Consider the following 20,000-nt stretch of genomic DNA (forward strand, 5'->3'; position numbering starts at 1 on the left):
TCTATTTAACAGAAATGAAATTAGAAATAATCATATATTTCAGCTTAAACACAAACTGATATACACTGTGTGTGTTGTGTGTGAGTTGTGTGAGACATACTGATTCACTTCTCCCTCTGGTGGCCATTTCATAGGACTGCAGCCACGAGGATCAGGCAAGTCTGTGTTTGTGGTGATCATTTCAAACCAGAGGGTCAGATTTATCTTCAGCCAGTTAGCAGGACAGCTGGCAGCCGCAATCTTTAAAAATACACCCCTCCATGGTGGAACGACCAGAGCAGGGGGTGTCCCTATGGCAAGCCGTTCGAGTATTTAATAACGATCTTGATATGAAATTACAGTGCCATCTAGATAGATAGATAGATAGATACTTTATTGATCCCCAAGGGGAAATTCATCTACTACTGAGCCATTTCTGACGGCCAGTTAACTACATTTTCCTGCACTACTTAACTAGTGAGAGCCAAACTGTTTCTACTAGTTAACTAATGAGGATCAAAATGCACACTAGTTAACCAGTGAACACATTTCTGCCATTACCTGTACTAGCAGAAGCATTTCACTAGTTAATCAGTGCAGGAAAATGTGATTGGCCAGCGGCCAGAAAAGTCTCGGTAGTACATGGTAGTAGTATTCCTTCCTTCTTAGCCAATAGTAGTAGTATTCCTTCCTTCTTAGCCAATAGACCTCTGAAGTTTGCCGACAAAAAAGAACCAAAATCGCCATCTTTGCCCATATAACTGAAGCCACCTACCAGGTTCATTGCAAGTTAGCTCTGGGGTAGCAAAAAATGTTAAGTTTGCGATCTTAGCGTACCGCAGATCACAGTACCCACTCGAAGGCAGAGTGCAAAAGTGTGTTGAGCAAAACGTATGCATTTCAGACTTCTTCGTCCTAGCGAGAGTTTAACGGGTGTGATAATTAAAAATCCCCATGTTATTCTCTCATAGGAGAAATGGCAAGATGCTGGATCTCAAAGATGCCAGCTTTTTTGTAGGCGAACTTCAGAGGTCTACCCTGAATGTGAATTCTAATATCAAAATAAAAGCATGCTCACAAAAGTAGCTTTTAATACTATAGTGTTTCCAGGCCTCATTAGGAGAAACACAATGGCTAATGTGCACCACTTATTTAACACAGATCAGAACACACACACACACACACACACACACAGAGAGATCAAACAGACTTGAGAGTGGAGATGAAAACATTTTTAATCCAATGAGCTCTTTGGCTTTATGGTGTGAAACACTTCATATAAAACACAGGAGCATAGGCTGACAGTCACACACACTCACACACACACACACACAAATATATCACACACAGAAGTGCACATGCACACATGCATACATACACTCATGCACACACAAACACGCAACATGGCAGATTAAAACAGATCTTTGCACTAAAACATGTTTTCACACAGGAAACAAAATCTCTCTCACTCTCTCTCGTGTGAAGAGCAGTCAGTCTCAGACACAGACACCCCCACACACACATTGGTGATCGAGTTGTGAGGGTGTCCGTCCGTGTATGTATGTGTGTGTGTGTGTGAGTGGTTTCGCTTCAGGCATCCCACTTTCACTTCCCTGTAAAGCACTTAGGACAAACAGACAGACACACACACACACACACACACACACACACACATTACTGTAAGGCACACAGAGGGGGGCAGGCACTTAGGACAGATACACACACACATACACACACACACACACACACACACATAAGGCACACAAAGGTAATAGGCAGTAGTTTGATCATCCAATGTGAAAATGTCTACAGTTACATTAGTGATATGATAGGCCTGTGTATGTTTTGGTGTGGGGGTGTGTGTGTGTGCGTGCGTGTGTGTAAAAGAAGAGGAAGCACAAATGGCGTAATTCAAGTGTTTGTGTCTGGTCTGCAAGTAGGTGTGTGTGTGTGTGTGTGTGTGTGTGTGTATGTATATAGTGTAAAAACACTGATTCCACCGCACTGAAGTCCCATTTAAGTGCAAAAGATGATCACAAGTAAAGCTTATATGGGGCACTCGGAGTGTCTGTGTTTCGGTGTGTGTGTGTGTGTGTGTGTGTGTGTGTGTGTGTGTGTTTGTGTGTGTGTGAGAGAGAATGTGGTGTGTTTGTGTGTGTAGTGTAAAACACTGGTGATTCCACTAAACTGAAGAGTCCCATATAAATGGGTGAACAATAAAGTGCAAAAGATGATCACAAGTAATGCTTTGATGGGGCACTGGGAGTGTCGTTGTGTGTGTGTGTGTGTGTGTGTGTGTGTAGTGGGAAAATTATGCATCAGTTGATTAACTAAGACATCGAGCTGACTAAAGTGCATTTCACCAAAAACCTAAAGAGCTTCCTACACAGAAAGATAATGTCTCTCTTTCACAAACACACATATACACACACACACACACACACACACACACACACACACACACACACACACACACACACACACACATTCATTCACTCTCACGAACACACACACGGAACAGTCCAGTTTGAGTGAGACAGACAGACACATAGAGAGTCGGTGCTGGGGTCAGGGTTGCCAGGTTGCCAGGTTGCCAGGTTGCCCGCTGGTTAGGGTTGCCAGGGCTTGCGGTCTTTCCCCCTCTGGTCAGGAATGTGTTTGTAGCGGCATTTCTCTCCGAAGTGGCAGCCTGTCGTCCGCCAGAAGTAACACTCGTCCCCGTGCACCGGGCCCCGCCGCCTGGCACTGGAACACACACACACACACACACACACACACGTATATATATGCATTACACTGAGACTTCAAATAAATATGGTGCTATGGTGACAGCCTATTACTTTTTTTGTGACTATGGCATGCTAGCCAACTTCCTTAGCCTCTATGCTACCACCACGCTCACTAGATAGATAGATAGATAGATATAGGATAGATAGATAGATAGAGAGTAAGGCTGAACGATTAACTGCATTAGTGATATGATTGCGATATGATCAAACACGGTCCAGTAAGAGGCATCAACACATATAACACACACACACATACACACTTTGCATCCTTACCCAGTGGCCCCTGAGAGAAGGGGCGGGGCCTTTAAGAGCAGCGTTGGGGGGAGGGCTCTTTGTGTGCGCCGATCAGGATAACGTACCACCAGTCGAGTGTTCTCAATTCCATAGCCCTACACACACACACACACACACAGTCAGGATAAGGTACCACCAGTCGAGTGTTCTCAATTCCATAGCCCTACATACACACTCACACACAGTCAGGATAACGTACCACCAGTTGAGTGTTCTCAATTCCATAGCCCTACACACACACACACACACACTCAGGATAACGTACCACCAGCCGAGTGTTCTCAATTCCATAGCCCCACACACAAACACACACACACACACACACTTCGACAGTCAGGATAATGTACCACCAGTCGAGTGTTTTCAATTCCAAAGCCCTACAAACACACACACACACACACACACAGTCAGGATAACATTCCACCAGCCGAGTGTTTTTAATTCCATAGCCCTACACACACACACACAGTCAGGATAACGTACCACCAGTCGAGTGTTTTCAATTCCATATAGTCTGAGCGAATTAGCCTAGAAAAGGGTCAAAGGTGGAAGTAAATATAGCGAAAGCATATTTGGTATCATTTTAATCGTAATTTTCTGTAGATTAAGAATTTTTGGTGCCTACAGCGCAGATTTGTACCGAAAAAAAACTATAGGGCTTTGAATGGAGCATGGTACTATGCCTTTTGGGCCAAAAACGTATGGTACCACATCTTGAAAATAGCTGATATCTCCTAAGCCAATTGAAAGATATTCTTCAAACTTGGTGTGCTTATCCACTAAAAGTTGTCAAAGAGCTGGAAACACAATTTAGGTCTTGAGGTCAAAGGTCAAGGTTACAAGGGGTCACACAAATAGCTCACATGCAGTATTTGGTTCATATCTCCGAAGCAGACTGATGGATCTTCATTAACTCAGTACATTTATTGTCTATGTACAAGTTAGATGAACTTAGGGACTCAGGGCCATAGGGTAAAGGGTTAAGGTCAGTTTCATCCCCTGACATACAAGGTTACAGACGGTGGAGACATGCTAATCAACATGCCATGTTCAATTAAATTACTGAATACGAATACTGTAAAATGCAAAGTGAAAATATTTTTTATGTTGCACGACATAGACTTGGTTGTTTTTGACCTGTCTGCAGCACAATAAGTTTAATACCCCTCTGTATATACAGTGATGATCAACATTTTTGGCTAAAAAGAGGAATATAAAATCATCTTTTGGAAATTGGATTTTTTTTGGAAATAACCCAACTTTAATGATACCAATCCTTAAAGAATGATTGTGAAAGAATAATGTATAATACATACTGTAAACAAACGTTCATTCTTAAAATACAGTGGTCATAAATAATGGCACCCCTACCGGTATGTTAAATTCCCATAGAGTCAGGCAGATTTTTATTTTTAAAAGCAAGTTATTTCTTGGATCCAGAATACTATGCATCCTGGTCAAGTTCCCTTGGCCTTTGAAAATAAAATAGCCCCACATCATCAAATATCCTTCACCATACCTAGAGGTCGGCATGGTGTTATTTCAGTCAGCCTATTAGCTGGTTTGAATCTCCTTGAGCTCAATGCAAATCAAACCAGCTAATACTTATGACCCCTGTATTTTAAAGAGACCCTATGCAACTTTTTCATAGTCATAAAATGGCTTAGAAATCGTTGTTTTGCTTGACTGACCAGTTTTATCGAAAACAGTCACATTTCCTCCCGCCCCTAGTGTCCCTATCCGCTATTACAACCTTGCAACTTTCTGATGAACGATCGTCTGCTGTTTACATCTGGAAGTCAGAGACGCGTAAGGAACAAGAAGAACCACGTTTGCAATTTATATATTTATATATAGCCTATATATGTATAAATATACACGCTAAAGCTGTCGGGGAAGCTCTGCAGAGAAATATGCAAGCATAAAACGAGCGAAAACGAAACCGAAACCAGAGATGAAATCGCCAAACCCGCATAGTTCCTCTTTAAGGAAGAATATGTATTTATCTATAATACATTATTCACTCACAAAGAAAATTGTTGTCCTTAAAGGTTGAGGATATATCTTTATACACACACACACACCCACACACACACACACACACACACACACACATATATATATATATATATATATATATATATATATATACACTGTATATATACACTGTATATATATATTACGTAAGGCATTAAGATCAATTTCCAAAAGATGATTTTATATTCCTCTTTTTAGCATAGGTGCCAACACTTTTGACCATCACTGTAAGAATAAACAATCTGATTGTAATTACTGTAGGCAAATGTACTCAGCAGTTACAAAACAGTGAAATACTTCCACTAGCATAGTCATGACGTGACCAATATCTCTTTCAGTATTGCCCATGCAGTCCTTTCCACAGTACAAGCAGTGCTACTTTCAGCTGTAAATCAAATCAAATCAATCAAATCAGGGTTATTGGCCAAGTATACTTGATAAATGATAGCTTTCTGTGAGGTTGTGACTTCCAGAACTTAGTACACAGAGAAAAAAAGGGTTCTTGAATAGTTCCTCAGAAGGCTAGATAGTTCCCAAAAGAACCATCTCCCAATAAATTACCTTTTCCCACCATTTATTCCAGTGGATGGTTCTTCACTACAGTGGAAGGTTCTTTGTGTAGACCTTGTGGTTCTCAAAGGGCTTTTCATTCCATTTTGGTTCATGTGAGTGTAACAGATGCCAGCTAGTTAGCTGTGCTTGTCTCACTCCCCGACGCCTCATGAACGCTGCTGGCATGACAGCTAGTAGCCTGGGCTTTTAGCTGGATTGTTAGCGCGCTCGACTCCCGATCTGAGGTGCTGCTGTTTCGCGGGTTCTTGTCCAGGCATGTGCAGGGCTGGACCACAGTGGTTCCACTCAACGCAGGTTACATGAGATATTCGGTGCAACTCATAATCCATTTTGCAGTCAATTTAGTAGGGATGTGTATGTCATGGAAAAACTGATGAGCAAAATAACTGTGTAAGGGATTTTCAGAGTATTGGAAGGACTACCACTGAGGAGAAGACCGTTCTTAAAATATATGGACATTTTAGAGAGTAGACATGCTTCTTCTTGGGTGCAAAATTGACTACTTTCTCAATTAGCATTTATCTGCCCCTTTTGCGGGCCCTATGACTGACAGTAATTCTGGGCCCCCTAATAATATACAGTATTATTGGGGCGGGGGCTCTCTGGGGCCCAATGTCAGTGCTGGACAATTAGAACATGCTGATGCTGTAGCAACTGGACTGATAGATGTAAAACAGAAGATTATATTATATTATTATACAGCTCTTTACAATGCAAGTAGAATGCTCCATTGACTTGAATGGGATTTCCGAAAGTTCTACCGGTCATTTCTTGATAGAGGACCTCCGCTTCGCGTCAGGGCCTTGTTCGCCCTGTCGGTACTTATTTTCCCGATAATGACCAGCGTTCTATACATTATCCCTTAATTCACAATGACCTCATTGCACAACCAGGATTGTACACATTTGCTCCTGCTTCCAACAAAAATAATACTTCCTTTTGCAGACTGTATGCCATCAGTTGGAATGCTGAAATTAGAGCATGCATTCTGCAAAGGGTTAGACTCTATGCATAGGATTAATGTGTTGTTGATAGTTATCTATTTGATGGTTTATGGCACCAATAAACAATAATATGGCAACATGACCACAACAGTATAGCCTTTAGTGCCACTGTCATTTAGTTGTATTTTATTTCAAGATTACATTTCAGTAAGGCTTTATATGTGATATCTTTGAGAATATGTTGACTGGGGCTGTTGCATTTTGGGAACAGACCTCCTGTGTTATCTGTTCAGTTGAAGTTAGGTATGGGCAAAAAATAATATCTAAATAGTTTGGAAGATTTTGACGGTAGATATCAATAATTACAGTGCATGAAAATGCACTGTACTGTTCTTCCTCGGTCTTCTTCTTCTTATTCTTCTTCTAACGCACGCAATTCAGCTTCAACCGCTTAACGTAGAAACACCATTCAAATTTTGTCGCGTAGGTCTTACTTACGCGATGTGGGCTTTGTATTTTTCAACTTTGTAACTTTTATACTTTTTAAACTATGAATTAAAAAACGATTTCCCCATAGATTTAACATTGAGCTATTTCCCCATAGACTTAACATTGCTCATTATGACATCACGGCAGCAATTAGAATCTTACGCCAGGTGGCCGGCCACCTGGGCACCAACTGTCAGTTTCTCTGGCTTTAAGCATACAGTCTCTCAGAAGACTACATATCCTGTTAACTGTTTCCTCTGTCCACAACTGTTTCAAAATAAAAGTCCTCACTGCAATAATACACTATTAAATCATTTAACCATTGAAACTACTCAACTATTTAACTGTTCAACCATTCCAACTGTCAGTTATCATCCACTATGCCTCCAGTCAACTACATGAAACCTCCATGTACCTAGCAACCAACATCGCAACCATTAAAATGAAGTGTTTATGACCGTTTCCATAGCAACCAACATGATTATACTGCAGTAACTTCTTGTTTCCTGATAGTGGCCACCATGGATACCCTAGCAACAAATGTTTCAAAATAAAAGTCCTCACTAGCAAGTTAGCTAGTTAGCATGGTTAGCATTGTTAGCATTTTTAGCATAACTGCAAAAAATCATCAACTAAGTTAGCTAATCAACCTGGTTAGCATTGTTAGCATATTTAGCATTTTTAGCATTTTTAGCATTACTGCTAGAAATCATCGGTTAAGTTAGCTAATCAACCTGGTTAGTATTGTTAGTAAAGTTAGCATTGCTAGCATAATTAGCATCTTTAGCTTAACTGCTAGAAATCATTAGCTAAGTTAGCTAATCAACATTTTAACATGAATAGAAATCATTAGTTAAGTTAGAACTGGAATGTTTCATCTTTAAACTGTCTACCTTCACACTATCAACTCTCCGTAAAATATGCAACCACCATGTTTACCCTAGCTACACCTTAGTAACCATATCTACATTATCTATCTATTTTTGCATTTTCATGCACTGGTAATTCCTTGGAATTGCATTTCTAGTATAATTTAGTATGAATGTGTTAACCTCCTTTAAAAAATGGGATTTAATTGTAATCTATAACTTCTGCTACTCAGCTTGTCTAAATGAATTACAATGTTGTTATTGATGTACTGAATATTTGTAATAGTACTTTGTGTTTTTTACTCCAATATCATTTATGAACTGAAACAGTTCTTTTAAAACAGGTATTCACACAGATGTTAGCATTTTTTTAAACAGCAAATTATTTCGATTTCCCCTGGTTTCAAACAGGTAATTATAATGAAATACTAAAATAAGATGTGGAGTTTGATACAACTGTTTTTATACAGAAAATAAAGTTGAAAATAATGTCTTAAAGAGAAACTATGCAGGATTGGCAATTTCATCTTAAGTTTCGGTTTCGTTTTTCATGTTCGCTCGTTTTATGCTGTTTATGCTCGTTTGTGTGTATATTTATACATATACAGGCTATATATAAATATATAAATTGCAAGCGTGGTTCTTCTTGTTCTTTATGCGTCTCAGCCTTCCAGATGTAAACAGGGAACGATCGTCTCCTGAACAAACTGCAAGGTTGCAATAGCGGATAGGGACACTGGGGGCGGGAGGAAATATTACTGTTTTCGATAAAACTGGTCAGTCAAGCAAAACAACGATTTCTAAGCTATTTTATGACTATGAAAAAGTTGCATAGGGTTTCTTTAATCTTTTGTAATGTCAATTCAAATTGTTGATTCTATGCCTCAGCCAGCTATAGCCTCATGACCTTTAACCTCTACATGTGACCCCATGATCTTTAATGCCTTATCATGACATTTAATGCCAATTTAGACTTAATTAACTGTGTTGGGTTTAATGAGGATCCTTCTATCTGCTTGAGAGGTATAAAACAAACATTGGATGTCAAGTATGACATCACGTGACCTTGACCTTTGACCCCAAGACACTGAACACCTACTAATTTCATCAAGAACATATGTGACCATTCACAGCGAAATCAGTCGTTTTGCGCACATCGTTATTTTGAGAAAATCAACAATAACAAACTTCCGGGTTAAAATGTTGAATTTCACGTTTTCGCATAATTCGGCTGTATACAGTCTACAGTTTCATATCGTGAACGCATTTCACTGAAAAACCTACGTTTTGACTGTTAAACCCGACGAAGATTCAACACATTAGCTGTCATTCCTGTTGTGCACGCGCCGCTTAAACAGGTGATTTCTCCTCTTCTGGCATATCGTGACAGGAGAACCATGTCAACTTTGGATGCGGTTATCTTAGCGATAGTTTGTGTAATACCCTCGATATACATATCGTTGGAAAGCTTAGTTTATGGCTGTTCACGTGAGCACAATAACTTAATTTAATAAATTTTACCGAAACGACTGGTTCCGCTTTACAGGGTCACATATGGTGAGTGAGTACACCAAGGTTGGTAAAGATCCTTTTACCAGTATGGGAGATATCAGCTAATATCTATATGTGACAATATACGATTTTGGCCAAATAGTCATTATAACATGGTCCATTCAAAGCTGTATATCTTTTTTTTGGTACAAATCTGTGCTGTAGGCACCTGAAATTCTTAATCTACATAAAATTACGGTTCGATTGATACCAAATATCCTTTCGCTATATTTACTTCCACCTTCAACCCTAATTCGCTCAGACTAATAGCCCTAAACACACATACACACAGTCAGGATAATACACCACCAGTTGAGTGTTTTCAATTCAATAGCCCTGCATACACACACCTGAAAGTCGTGAGCCTGACCCATCCTATCAGTGTGTGTGTGTGTGTGTGTGTACGTACATTGAGTTTCTCCAGGGCCCGGGACGCCATGCTTGCATTTTTAAAGTTGACAAAGGCACAGAACCGCTCATGCAGCACACGGATACTGTCTATTTCTCCACACCTAGAGAGAGAGAGAGAGAGAACACAAGTGGAGGTTATTGTGGGTCCAGTTAAAATGGGGCGTCATGGACCAGTGGTCCAGCTAAAGTGTGTGTGTGTGTGTGTGTGTATTGGGTCTGGGGCTTGCTCGCTCACGTTTTGAAGAGGTCCCATAGATGTTTTTCCGTCAGTTCAGTGGTGACGTTCCCCACCCATAGAGACGGACCCCTGCAGAAGAACACAGATCATTGAGAACCAAAGGAACCGAAAACCGCATCTCTTCACAGAACCCTCCCAGAAGGCTCTAATGATGGGGTCTAACGGGTTCTAATGGCGTTCTAAAACGCCAAACGTTCTTCAGGGATGGTCAAAGGAATTCTATATATCCATATTAGAACATTCTGACATGTTCTAAAGAACTGTTGTGCTTCTAAAGATCTGAGAGAACCATGAGGTTTAACATACCCAGCCTGGCCAGAGTAGTTCTCCTGGCTTGCCACTGAAAAAAAAGAGGAGAAGTATCAGCGAGTGTGAGAGTGTGTGTGTGTGAGAGTGTGTGTGTGTGTTCTCTTACCTGCTGTTGCCTCGGACGATGCAAGTGCATCCTGAACTGTAGTGTACTTCTCCAGCAGAAAGACACTCTGAATCTCCTCAAAGCCGAGGTCCTGCACACACACACACACACACACACACACACACATCTGAAGGATGAAGCCTGTAAGGTGTGTGTGTCTGCGTGTTACCATGAGCTGAAGCCTGTAAAGTGCGGGACAGTAGTGTGTGTGTGTGTGTGTGTGTGTGTGTGTGTGTGTGTGTGTGTGTGTGTGTCCATGAGCTGAAGTCTATAAAGTGTGGGTCAGTAGTGTGTGTCGTACCATGAGCTGAAGGACTCGGCAGTTGAAGAGTTCGTTGGCCGCCTCTTCACAGTCCTTATCCAGCAAAAGCACCTGCTCCATGGCCTTCTCCGCTTCACTGTACCTCTACACACACACACACACACACACACACACAAACGTGAACAAACACAAAGGCAAAAGCACCTGTACCTCGGCGCGCATGTGCATCAGAACTTCTGATTCAGAAGTAGAGCTGTGTGTGTGTGTGTGTGTGAGTGTGAGGACACCTTTAAGCCCTGAAGGACGCTGCCCTGTCTGTAGAAGCCCTTGAGCCAAGTGTGTGTGTGTGTGTGTGTGTGTGTGTACTGTATACACACACCTTTAACCCCATCAGGGCACTGCCCTGCCTGTAGAAGCCCTTGGGCCAGGTGGGGGCAAGTCTGATGGACATCTCAGCATCGGCCAGAGCCTGTGGATACATCTCCAGACACTCATAACAGTAGGAGCGGTTCCCAAAGAACCTGCTCACACACACACACACACACACACACACACACACACACACACACACACACGAGACATGAAACATGTCAAGCATATTTGTATCCACATTTATTAGCACCTAGGCTTTGCCAACTTGGGAATATGTGTGTGTGTGTGTGTGGGCTTGGCCATCATGGGAATATGTGTGTGTGTGTGTGTGTGTGTGGGCTTGGCCATCATATCATATCATGGGAATGTAGCATTATTATGGCACATGGGTTTGTTTTTTCTTTGTTGCCAATAACAGTGGAGGGTGCCGTTTGTAGGGCAACGCTGCCTCCTGGTGGTTGCAGATTCACTGTGGTGACAACTCACTTCTCTTCATACTGTGATGTTGTACTTCGTAACACACACAGTCTGCACGGAGTCACAAATTCTGAATCCGTCTTTAAATTATTCTACCTTGTGTCTCTTATTTTGTCTGATTAATTATTCTCAAATGATTTTACCTTGTGCATTTTATGTTTTCTTCTTTTTATTATGATCTTTATTTTTGATACTATGATTTGACCATTGCCCTTCCCAGCTTTTATCTATGACACAGTCTGTGAATGTCAATGTCCCTCCTCACACACTTAAACTCTGATGTGTGTCTGATGTGTGTCTGATGCGCGCGCACGCGTGTGTGTGTACCTGTAGTCGGTGGCGTCATACTTGATGGCTTCTGTAAACATGGAAACTGCCTGAAGGTACTGGCCCTCCTGAACCAGCTGTATGCCCTTCTCTACACACACACACACACACAAACAGAGAGTAATAAATACAAACAACAACAAACACAGATATGAGCATAAGCATAAATATGAACGACAAACACACAAACAAACACACTGGAAGTCAACACACCTGTGAGGTAGGCACTTCTCTTAGCCCCACTATCTGTGCAGTTGGTCTGGAAAGACACACACACACACACACACACACACACACATAGTAATGAACCATCAAGTCCAGCACAACAATAAACACTGACACACACATTTTAAAGAAATGAGGACAGCTTATCATTATCTATAGAGATCACAGTGAGTATGTGTATGTTGTGTGTGTGTGTGTGTGTACGTGCGCGGGTGCGTGTGGGTGTACACGTGTGTGTTTCTAGGGTTATACAGTCAGAGATGTGACCGTTGAACTTAAACGTTGGCAGAGTGACATTACGCAACTACAACAATGACAACTACACCAGCTACAACTACAACAACAACTGCAGCTGCAGAGAGCAGGGACTGGTGGAAAAACTGCAGGGGCTGCTGGGTAGTGGAGCAGGGGCTGCTGGGTAATAAAGGAGCTGATGGGCAGCATAGTAGGGGCTGATGGGTAGCGGTGCAGGGGCTGCTGGGTAAAAGAGCAGGGGCTGATGGGTAAAAGCAGGGGCTGCTGGGTAGTGTAGTACGGGCTGTAGAGTAAAAGAGCAGGGGCTGCTGGGTAAAAGAGCAGGGGCTAATGGGTAGTGTAGTATGGGCTGCTGGGTAGTGTAGTAGGGGCTGCTGGGTAGAGTAGTAGGGGCTGCTGGGTAATGTTGTAGGGGCTGCTGAGTAGTGTAGTGGGGCTGCTGGGTAGTGTAGTAGGGGCTGCTGGGTAGTGTAGTAGGGGCTGCTGGGTAGTGCTGTAGGGGCTGCTGTAGTGTAGCAGGGGCTGCTGGGTAGTGTAGTAGGGGCTGCTGGGTAGTGTTGTAGGGGCTGCTGGGTTCTGTAGTAGGGGCTGCTGGGTTGTGTAGTAGGGGCTGCTGGGTAGTGTAGTAGGGGCTGCTGGGTAGTGTAGTACCTGGCCTCCTCGGCTCTCGTTCTCCTTGTTCTCCCGGCTGCTACGTGGGGCTTTGCTCTTCGCTCTCGGCCGCAGGTGGCTCACGGCATTGGCCACAAACGCACTACTGACGTCCCACTCAGGGTCCTACACACACACACACACACACACACACACACACAAAAGTAATGCTCATGTCCAATTCATGGTCCTAAACACACACACACAAAACAATGCTCATGTCCAACTCAGCCCCTAAATTCACACACACACAAGAACAATGTTCATGTCCAATTCATGGTCCTAAACACACACACACAAAACAATGCTCATGTCCAACTCAGGGCCCTAAATTCACACACACACAAGAACAATGTTCATGTCCAATTCATGGTCCTAAACACACAAACAGACAAGGCCCATGTCCAATTCTCGGTCCTACACACACACACACACGTCCAACTCAGTCCACCACGGCTGAAGTGCCCTTGAGCAAGGCACCTAACCCCTCACTGCTCCCCGAGCACCGCTGGTTGGGCAGGCAGCTCACTGCTCTGGGTTAGTGTGTGATTCACCTCACTGTGTGTGTGCTGTGTGTGTTCACTAATTCGGTTAAATGCAGAGAAACGAATTTCCCTCACGGGATCAAAAAGTATATATTCTTTCTCAGGGTCCTACACAAACACTACACATCCAACTCCAGGTCTCTCTCACACACACACACACACACACACACACACACACACACACACACCTCACATCTCACATCTCACATCTCACATCTCACATCTCACATCTCAGCGTCCTACACACGAAAAGAATTCTCATGTCCAACTTTGGGGGTCCTACACACACATACGCACTACACAGGGTCCTACACACGAATACATACACTCACACATACACACACACAAAATGCTAATTTCCAACCCGGGGGCCTACACACACACACACAAACACACACACACAACTCAGGGTCCACACAAGTCAGCAGCACCTATTCTCAATGTGACTAGCCATTAAGCACCTTTTACTCACACACACCTCATGTCCAACTCAGGGTCCTACACACACACCTCATGCCCAACTCGGGGACCTACACACACACACACCCCCCTCATGTCCAACTCAGGGTCCTACACACACACACACACACACACACACACACACACACAAACCTCCAAGTCAGCTGCGCCGATTCTCAACGGGACTCTAGTTATTAGACACCATTTACCTCTTCACTAGTTGCATGCTGGCGGTTGGCTCTGCTTCCAAGAGGCGGAGCTACTGAACTCTTGGTGGGGGGCGGGAGAGGTGCTGGTTCCACTTCCTTCATAGGCTCCTCCTCTTCCTGTGCAGGCACCTCCTCTTCCTGTTCCTCACCTGGCCCCTCCTCCTCCGACTCACTTTCACCTGGGCCCTCCGCTGACTCCTCCTCCTAAATGAAACACACACAATAATAAAATCATCATCATCATCATCACATACAACACTGTGTGTGTGTGTGTGTGTGTGTGTGTGTTCTTTCTGAAACACACACACACCCTCACACACACACACACACACACACACACACACACACACACCTAATAAAAAATACCATAAACCCCCATATGGTAACTAACACACCTCACACAACCCAGCTTACATACACAAACATGATCTAGTGGCTATTAGCACAGACTCACAGCCACTAGATCAGTGTGTGTGTGTGTGTGTGTGTGTGTGTGTGTGTGTGTGTGTGTGTGTGTGTGTGTGTGTGTGTGTGTGTGTGTGTGTGTGTGTGTGTGTGAGCGTGTGTGGACAGGGATATGAGCAGCAGATGTCCAGCAAGAGAGGGCACAACACACAACTCAACAGAGAGACTACCTGCAGGAGTGTGTGTGTGTGTGTGTGTGTGTGTGTGTGTGTGTGTGTGTGGTGTCCTAACCTGTAGTAGTAACAAATTAGATAGTGAGTGAGAGAGTTAGAGACTGGCCAGAAGAGAGTGTGTGTGTCTGTGTTTGAGAGAGTGAGTGTGTGTATATGACAGAGATAGAGACTGGCTGTAAGTGTGTGTGTGTGCAAGAGAGAGAACGAGAGAATGACAGACTGACTGTAGGAGTATGCGTGTGAGAGTGAGGGAGTGAAAGAGATTGAGAGAGAGAGAGAGATTGAGAGGGGAGAGTGGCCATGAGAGAGAGAGAGAGAGAGAGAGAGTGTGTATGCGAGAGATAGAGAACAAGAGAATGACAGATTGACAGTAGGAGAATGTGTGTGTGTGAGAGAGTGTAGAAGAGAGAGATCAAGAGAGAGAGAGTAACGCACCTGTTCCATAAAGAGGAGTGTGTGTGTCTGTGTGTGTGTGTGTGTGTGTGTGTGTGTGTGTGTGTGTGTGAGGAAAGAGTAACGCACCTGTTCCATGTTTTCGCTCTGTTTCCCCTTCTCCAGCTTCTTCCGTTCTTTCTGCCGCTGCAGGAGGAAGGAAACAGAGAGAGTGTGTTGCTGCAGGGCACACCGTACCACTTCCCTCTGAGTGTAGCCCTCACACATCTAATCGCAATCCTAACAGCCCAACATGCACTGCCTTTCTTACCTTACTACTATATTGTCCTTACAGGGACACCTCACCGATTAGCATAGCTTTGTATCTTCAGAAAACCATGTTTTTGAATGGTCGTGCATCATTCCCTCAGTTTGCCTTGAGATGGGAGAAATACGGATTTCAATGAAACCCATGAATAGGACTTCCTGCTTTCAATGATGCACGACCATTCAAAAACATGACTGGTTTTCTAAAGATACAAAGCTTAATGCTAATCGGTGAAGTGTCCCTTTAAGTATTATTGGGCTACTGCATTATTTCAGCCTACTGAGAGTCCAGACATGGCAAACAGTTGGTTACATTAACACAGTGCTTCCAGATTACTAGTTCCAGAGTAATTAGAAAAGACTGGTTACTTGACAGCTTATTGCCTGGGTTTGTTTGTGAATTATGAACTAAATCTATTCTTGCCGTTCATCCATCTTGCCGTTTTATTCCAAGTCTCTGCTTGCAAGACAGACCATCAAATAGCTTTTAAAAATCAGATGTGACATGACAATGTTAGCATTGTTTAGCTACCACTTCACATAGCTAGCAAGCATGCTGGCAAGACTTCTTCACAACCCATCTTAACTTTGCCATGGAAACTAAATCAAGTAACACACTCCAGAACTCTTAATTTGTGGTCATGTACAAAGACAAGTAGAAACGGGCAAGTCAATTAGACTGGATGGACTGCATTGCTGGCAAATAATTAGCAGCAGCTTGCCCCTCATCTTCACCTGGCAACACTGCAAGACCTGAACTGAACTTTATTGAAATTCTTCAATCCCAACCACAGTTAACGCTGTCAAAAAGAGCTCCAGCCACTTTGACATTTCAATTGCACGGGAGGGAGAGGGAGGGAGTAGCGAGGTAGCTCTGTTTTGATGGAATGTCAACAGAAGTGGCATTAGCCAGCAATGCTTAGATCGGCTTTAACTAGGTTTGCCTAAATAACATTGTTCCTTATTTGTGCATATATTATTTCATCATTCTTTTACTGTAAAACTTGTTATGCCAGTTCAGTGGAGCAAAAATTCCTCTTGAAGTGTAATTCCTCTTGAAGTGTAAGGTCTGCCAGTCTTTCACACTTTCCCTCTCAAAGGAAAGAGCGCTCTTTGTGTGTGTGTGTGTGTGTGTGTGTGTGTGTGTTCCTGATGGCTGAGCTCATCTCTGTACACTAGTGTTACTTTTCCATGTGAGGTCTGGGAGGGAGAAGGAGTTCGAGTGTGTGACGTGACTGAGCATGAGAGAGAGAGACAGAGAGAGAGAGAGAGATCCATGACTCACCTTCTTCTTAGCCCGTCGTTTCTCTGCTCGTCTTTTGGATCTCTCCGCCTCACTTAAGCCCTCCTCTCCACTGAGGGGCTCCTAACACACACACACACACACACACACACACACACACACACACACACACACACACACACACACACACACACACACACACACACACACACACACACACACACACACACACACACACACACACACACACACACACACACACACACACACACACACACACACACACAAAATAACACCATTTTTATACTTTCATTATGAGTTCTTTGCTTGCCACCAGCACAAGCACGCACGCACACACCACACACAGAGTAATTGTATAAGATGTACAAACACACACACACACACACACACACACACACACCTGTGGTGCTGAAGTGTGGCTGGCATCAGTCGCAGCTTCTGTTTCCATGCTCTCCTCTCTCTGTTCACTGGGGCCTACAGCGACGACAACACACACACACACACACACACACACACACACACACACACACGTTAGGCTAACAAACACATGCCATGATCTCATAAAGAAATAAATACAGAAATCGATAACCATAAGGAATCTAACCAGTGTACACACTCACACCCATCCGTGTAAACAAACGCAAGAGGTATCATACACACACACACAAACACACACACACACACACACACACACACACACAGCTGTGTACAGTATATCAACGCAACAGGTGACACCCAGACGGACGGACGCACACACACACGGCTGTGTATATCAACGCAAGAGGTGGCACACAGACACACGCACACCAGGCTGTATCAACGGAAGACGGAGCGCACGCACGCACGCACACACACACGGCTGCATACACCAATGCAAGCAGTAGCACACCAACACACACACACACATTCCTACTTGTCCGCTCATTCGAACCCCGAGTACCCGCGAGTCTGAATTTCAAAGATGGCTGCCCGCATTAACAGTAAATGAGAGCCGTACGCAGTTTAGAAACAGTTATGTCCCATTTGAGTCTGATTAAATCGGTCATGGAAAAAATGATGCTAAATCTCTATGGTGCTATTTTATTTTATTTTATTTTGTGTATATTTTTACTTAATTCTAAATCTCTGATGTTTTAGTTATTCTTTTGTTTAATTGTTTGTTTGTTTGTTTGTTTGTTTGTATTATTACATTTTTTCTCTCTATTATTGTGTTATTTGCTCCAAATGTAGAGCTGCATTCTGTGTATGAATAAGTGCTATACAAATAAAGCTTATTGTTATTATTGTTATTATTATTATAATTGTTATTATTATGTTGTTATTGTTGTTGTGAAATATTGTGTAATGTGTAATGTTACATCACAAACTGGTCTTGCTATTTCTGGCAACTACTGTACATCGTTAACAGCAGACAACTGCTAACAAACAGTAATATTTTGTTCTTTTGTTCTTGTGAGAGAGCACAAAAGACAGAGAGGGTGTGTGTGTGTGTGTGTGTGTGTGTGTCGTGACACATGTGAGATGTATAGACCACATATTTGTCTTTGCTACAGTACTAGTTTAAATATGATTACAAATGCCCTATGTTCACAGCAACACACACACACACACACTTGTGGGCAGATATGGGATCTGTGACACTCAAGGTCAGGATGGTGAGAGACAGAAGGGGGGAGTGGGAGTGTGTGTGTGTGTGTGTGTGTGTCTGTGTGTGTGAGAGAGAGAGGGAGTGTGTATGTTTGTGTCAGGCTGTATTTGTGCATGCTTGTGTGTGTGTATGTATGTATGTATGTATGTGTGAGTGTGAGTGTGAGTGTCAGTGTGAGAGAGAGAGAGTGTGTATGTGAGTGTGAGTGTGAGTGTGAGAGAGAGAGAGTGTGTATGTTTGTGTCAGGCTGTATTTGTGCATGCTTGTGTTTGTACTGTATGTGTGCATGCTTGTGTGTGTGTATGTGTGTGTGTGTGTGTGTGTGTGTGTATCTGTGTGAGTGAGTGTGAGTGTGAGTGTGAGTGTGAGTGTGAGTGTGAGAGAGAGAGAGTGTGTATGTTTGTGTCAGGCTGTATTTGTGCATGCTTGTGTTTGTACTGTATGTGTGCATGCTTGTGTGTGTGTATGTGTGTGTGTGTGTATCTGTGTGAGTGAGTGAGTGAGTGTGTGTGTGTGTGTGTGTGTGTGTGTGTGTGAGAATTACCACAGGTGCCTGCTCCTGTTGATAAAGCTGATCTTTCATGGGAATCACTTTAGTCAGCCCACACATGGTAGGAGTGTGAGAGTGAGTGTGAGAGTGAGAGAAAGGCGAGTATGAACAACAATTCCCATACCAGTAACCTTGGACACCTGTAGCTACCCATGATGCACCTGTGCGGAGTGTTTCCACTGAAGGGTAACAGTACATTAAGTTTAACTGACATACTCATTGAGTCACACACACAGATTCTAACCACTGCAAACACACACACTACAGACTGCAAAACACAAACACCCTGCGCTTCTTACGGATGATTTTCTCTCACACACATACACACACACAAAGTGTGCGTCTCTTTCCTCAGAACGGCTCGAGGTCGATGCGTAAAAACAAACACCTGACGAACATGCTATTTGTCCGGGCAGAAACTCTCTCGAGTAGCTATCCCGCACGCGAGCCGTGTAGTGTTACCGAGGCGGCGCACTCGCGACACCGATGGAATACTCATGTAACCGTAACGTATTCCGTGCTCGTGTTCCTGCGGCAGGTAAGCAACATGCATAACATGCGTGCGCTGTTGTTGTTAATCAGCGAGAGGCCGACCGGAGATGGTTTTACAACGATCTCTTATCGCCACCGCGAGACCGCGTCTCCATAGCCTACGTCTTCACTGAGCCAGAAAAGTTCCACATTTTGATTGACAAAAACTTGCGATTAAGTTCAGCGAAGTTCAGCGACATGGGTGTTTACATTTGAGATCGTACACAAAGGTTAAGACAAATTTGGCACAAAAATGTAAGCTTTTAATAAAAACATGTTTTTTTTTTTCTGTCTTGACA

General features: G+C 43.2%; 1 protein-coding gene across 1 annotated transcript in view; it reads right to left on the minus strand.

The window, feature by feature from the left end:
• Nucleotides 1-1,196: 1,196 nt before the first annotated feature.
• zgc:123010 (uncharacterized protein LOC641500 homolog) overlaps nucleotides 1,197-20,000 on the minus strand; it is a 19,264-nt gene continuing 460 nt past the window's right edge. Inside the window, exons 2-16 of the mRNA XM_062519639.1 lie at nucleotides 17,373-17,446; nucleotides 16,994-17,074; nucleotides 15,532-15,588; nucleotides 14,372-14,575; nucleotides 13,159-13,284; nucleotides 12,241-12,286; nucleotides 12,028-12,118; nucleotides 11,231-11,372; nucleotides 10,891-10,995; nucleotides 10,590-10,680; nucleotides 10,481-10,514; nucleotides 10,172-10,243; nucleotides 9,935-10,037; nucleotides 3,042-3,157; nucleotides 1,197-2,724 (exon numbers count right to left, since the gene is read on the minus strand). Coding sequence (XP_062375623.1) covers nucleotides 2,589-2,724; nucleotides 3,042-3,157; nucleotides 9,935-10,037; nucleotides 10,172-10,243; nucleotides 10,481-10,514; nucleotides 10,590-10,680; nucleotides 10,891-10,995; nucleotides 11,231-11,372; nucleotides 12,028-12,118; nucleotides 12,241-12,286; nucleotides 13,159-13,284; nucleotides 14,372-14,575; nucleotides 15,532-15,588; nucleotides 16,994-17,074; nucleotides 17,373-17,446 — 1,478 coding nt within the window. The 3' untranslated portion in view covers nucleotides 1,197-2,588. The remainder of the gene's footprint in view (nucleotides 2,725-3,041; nucleotides 3,158-9,934; nucleotides 10,038-10,171; nucleotides 10,244-10,480; nucleotides 10,515-10,589; nucleotides 10,681-10,890; nucleotides 10,996-11,230; nucleotides 11,373-12,027; nucleotides 12,119-12,240; nucleotides 12,287-13,158; nucleotides 13,285-14,371; nucleotides 14,576-15,531; nucleotides 15,589-16,993; nucleotides 17,075-17,372; nucleotides 17,447-20,000) is intronic.

Source organism: Sardina pilchardus, chromosome 18 (genome assembly GCF_963854185.1).
Source record: "Sardina pilchardus chromosome 18, fSarPil1.1, whole genome shotgun sequence".
Taxonomy (NCBI): domain Eukaryota; kingdom Metazoa; phylum Chordata; class Actinopteri; order Clupeiformes; family Clupeidae; genus Sardina; species Sardina pilchardus.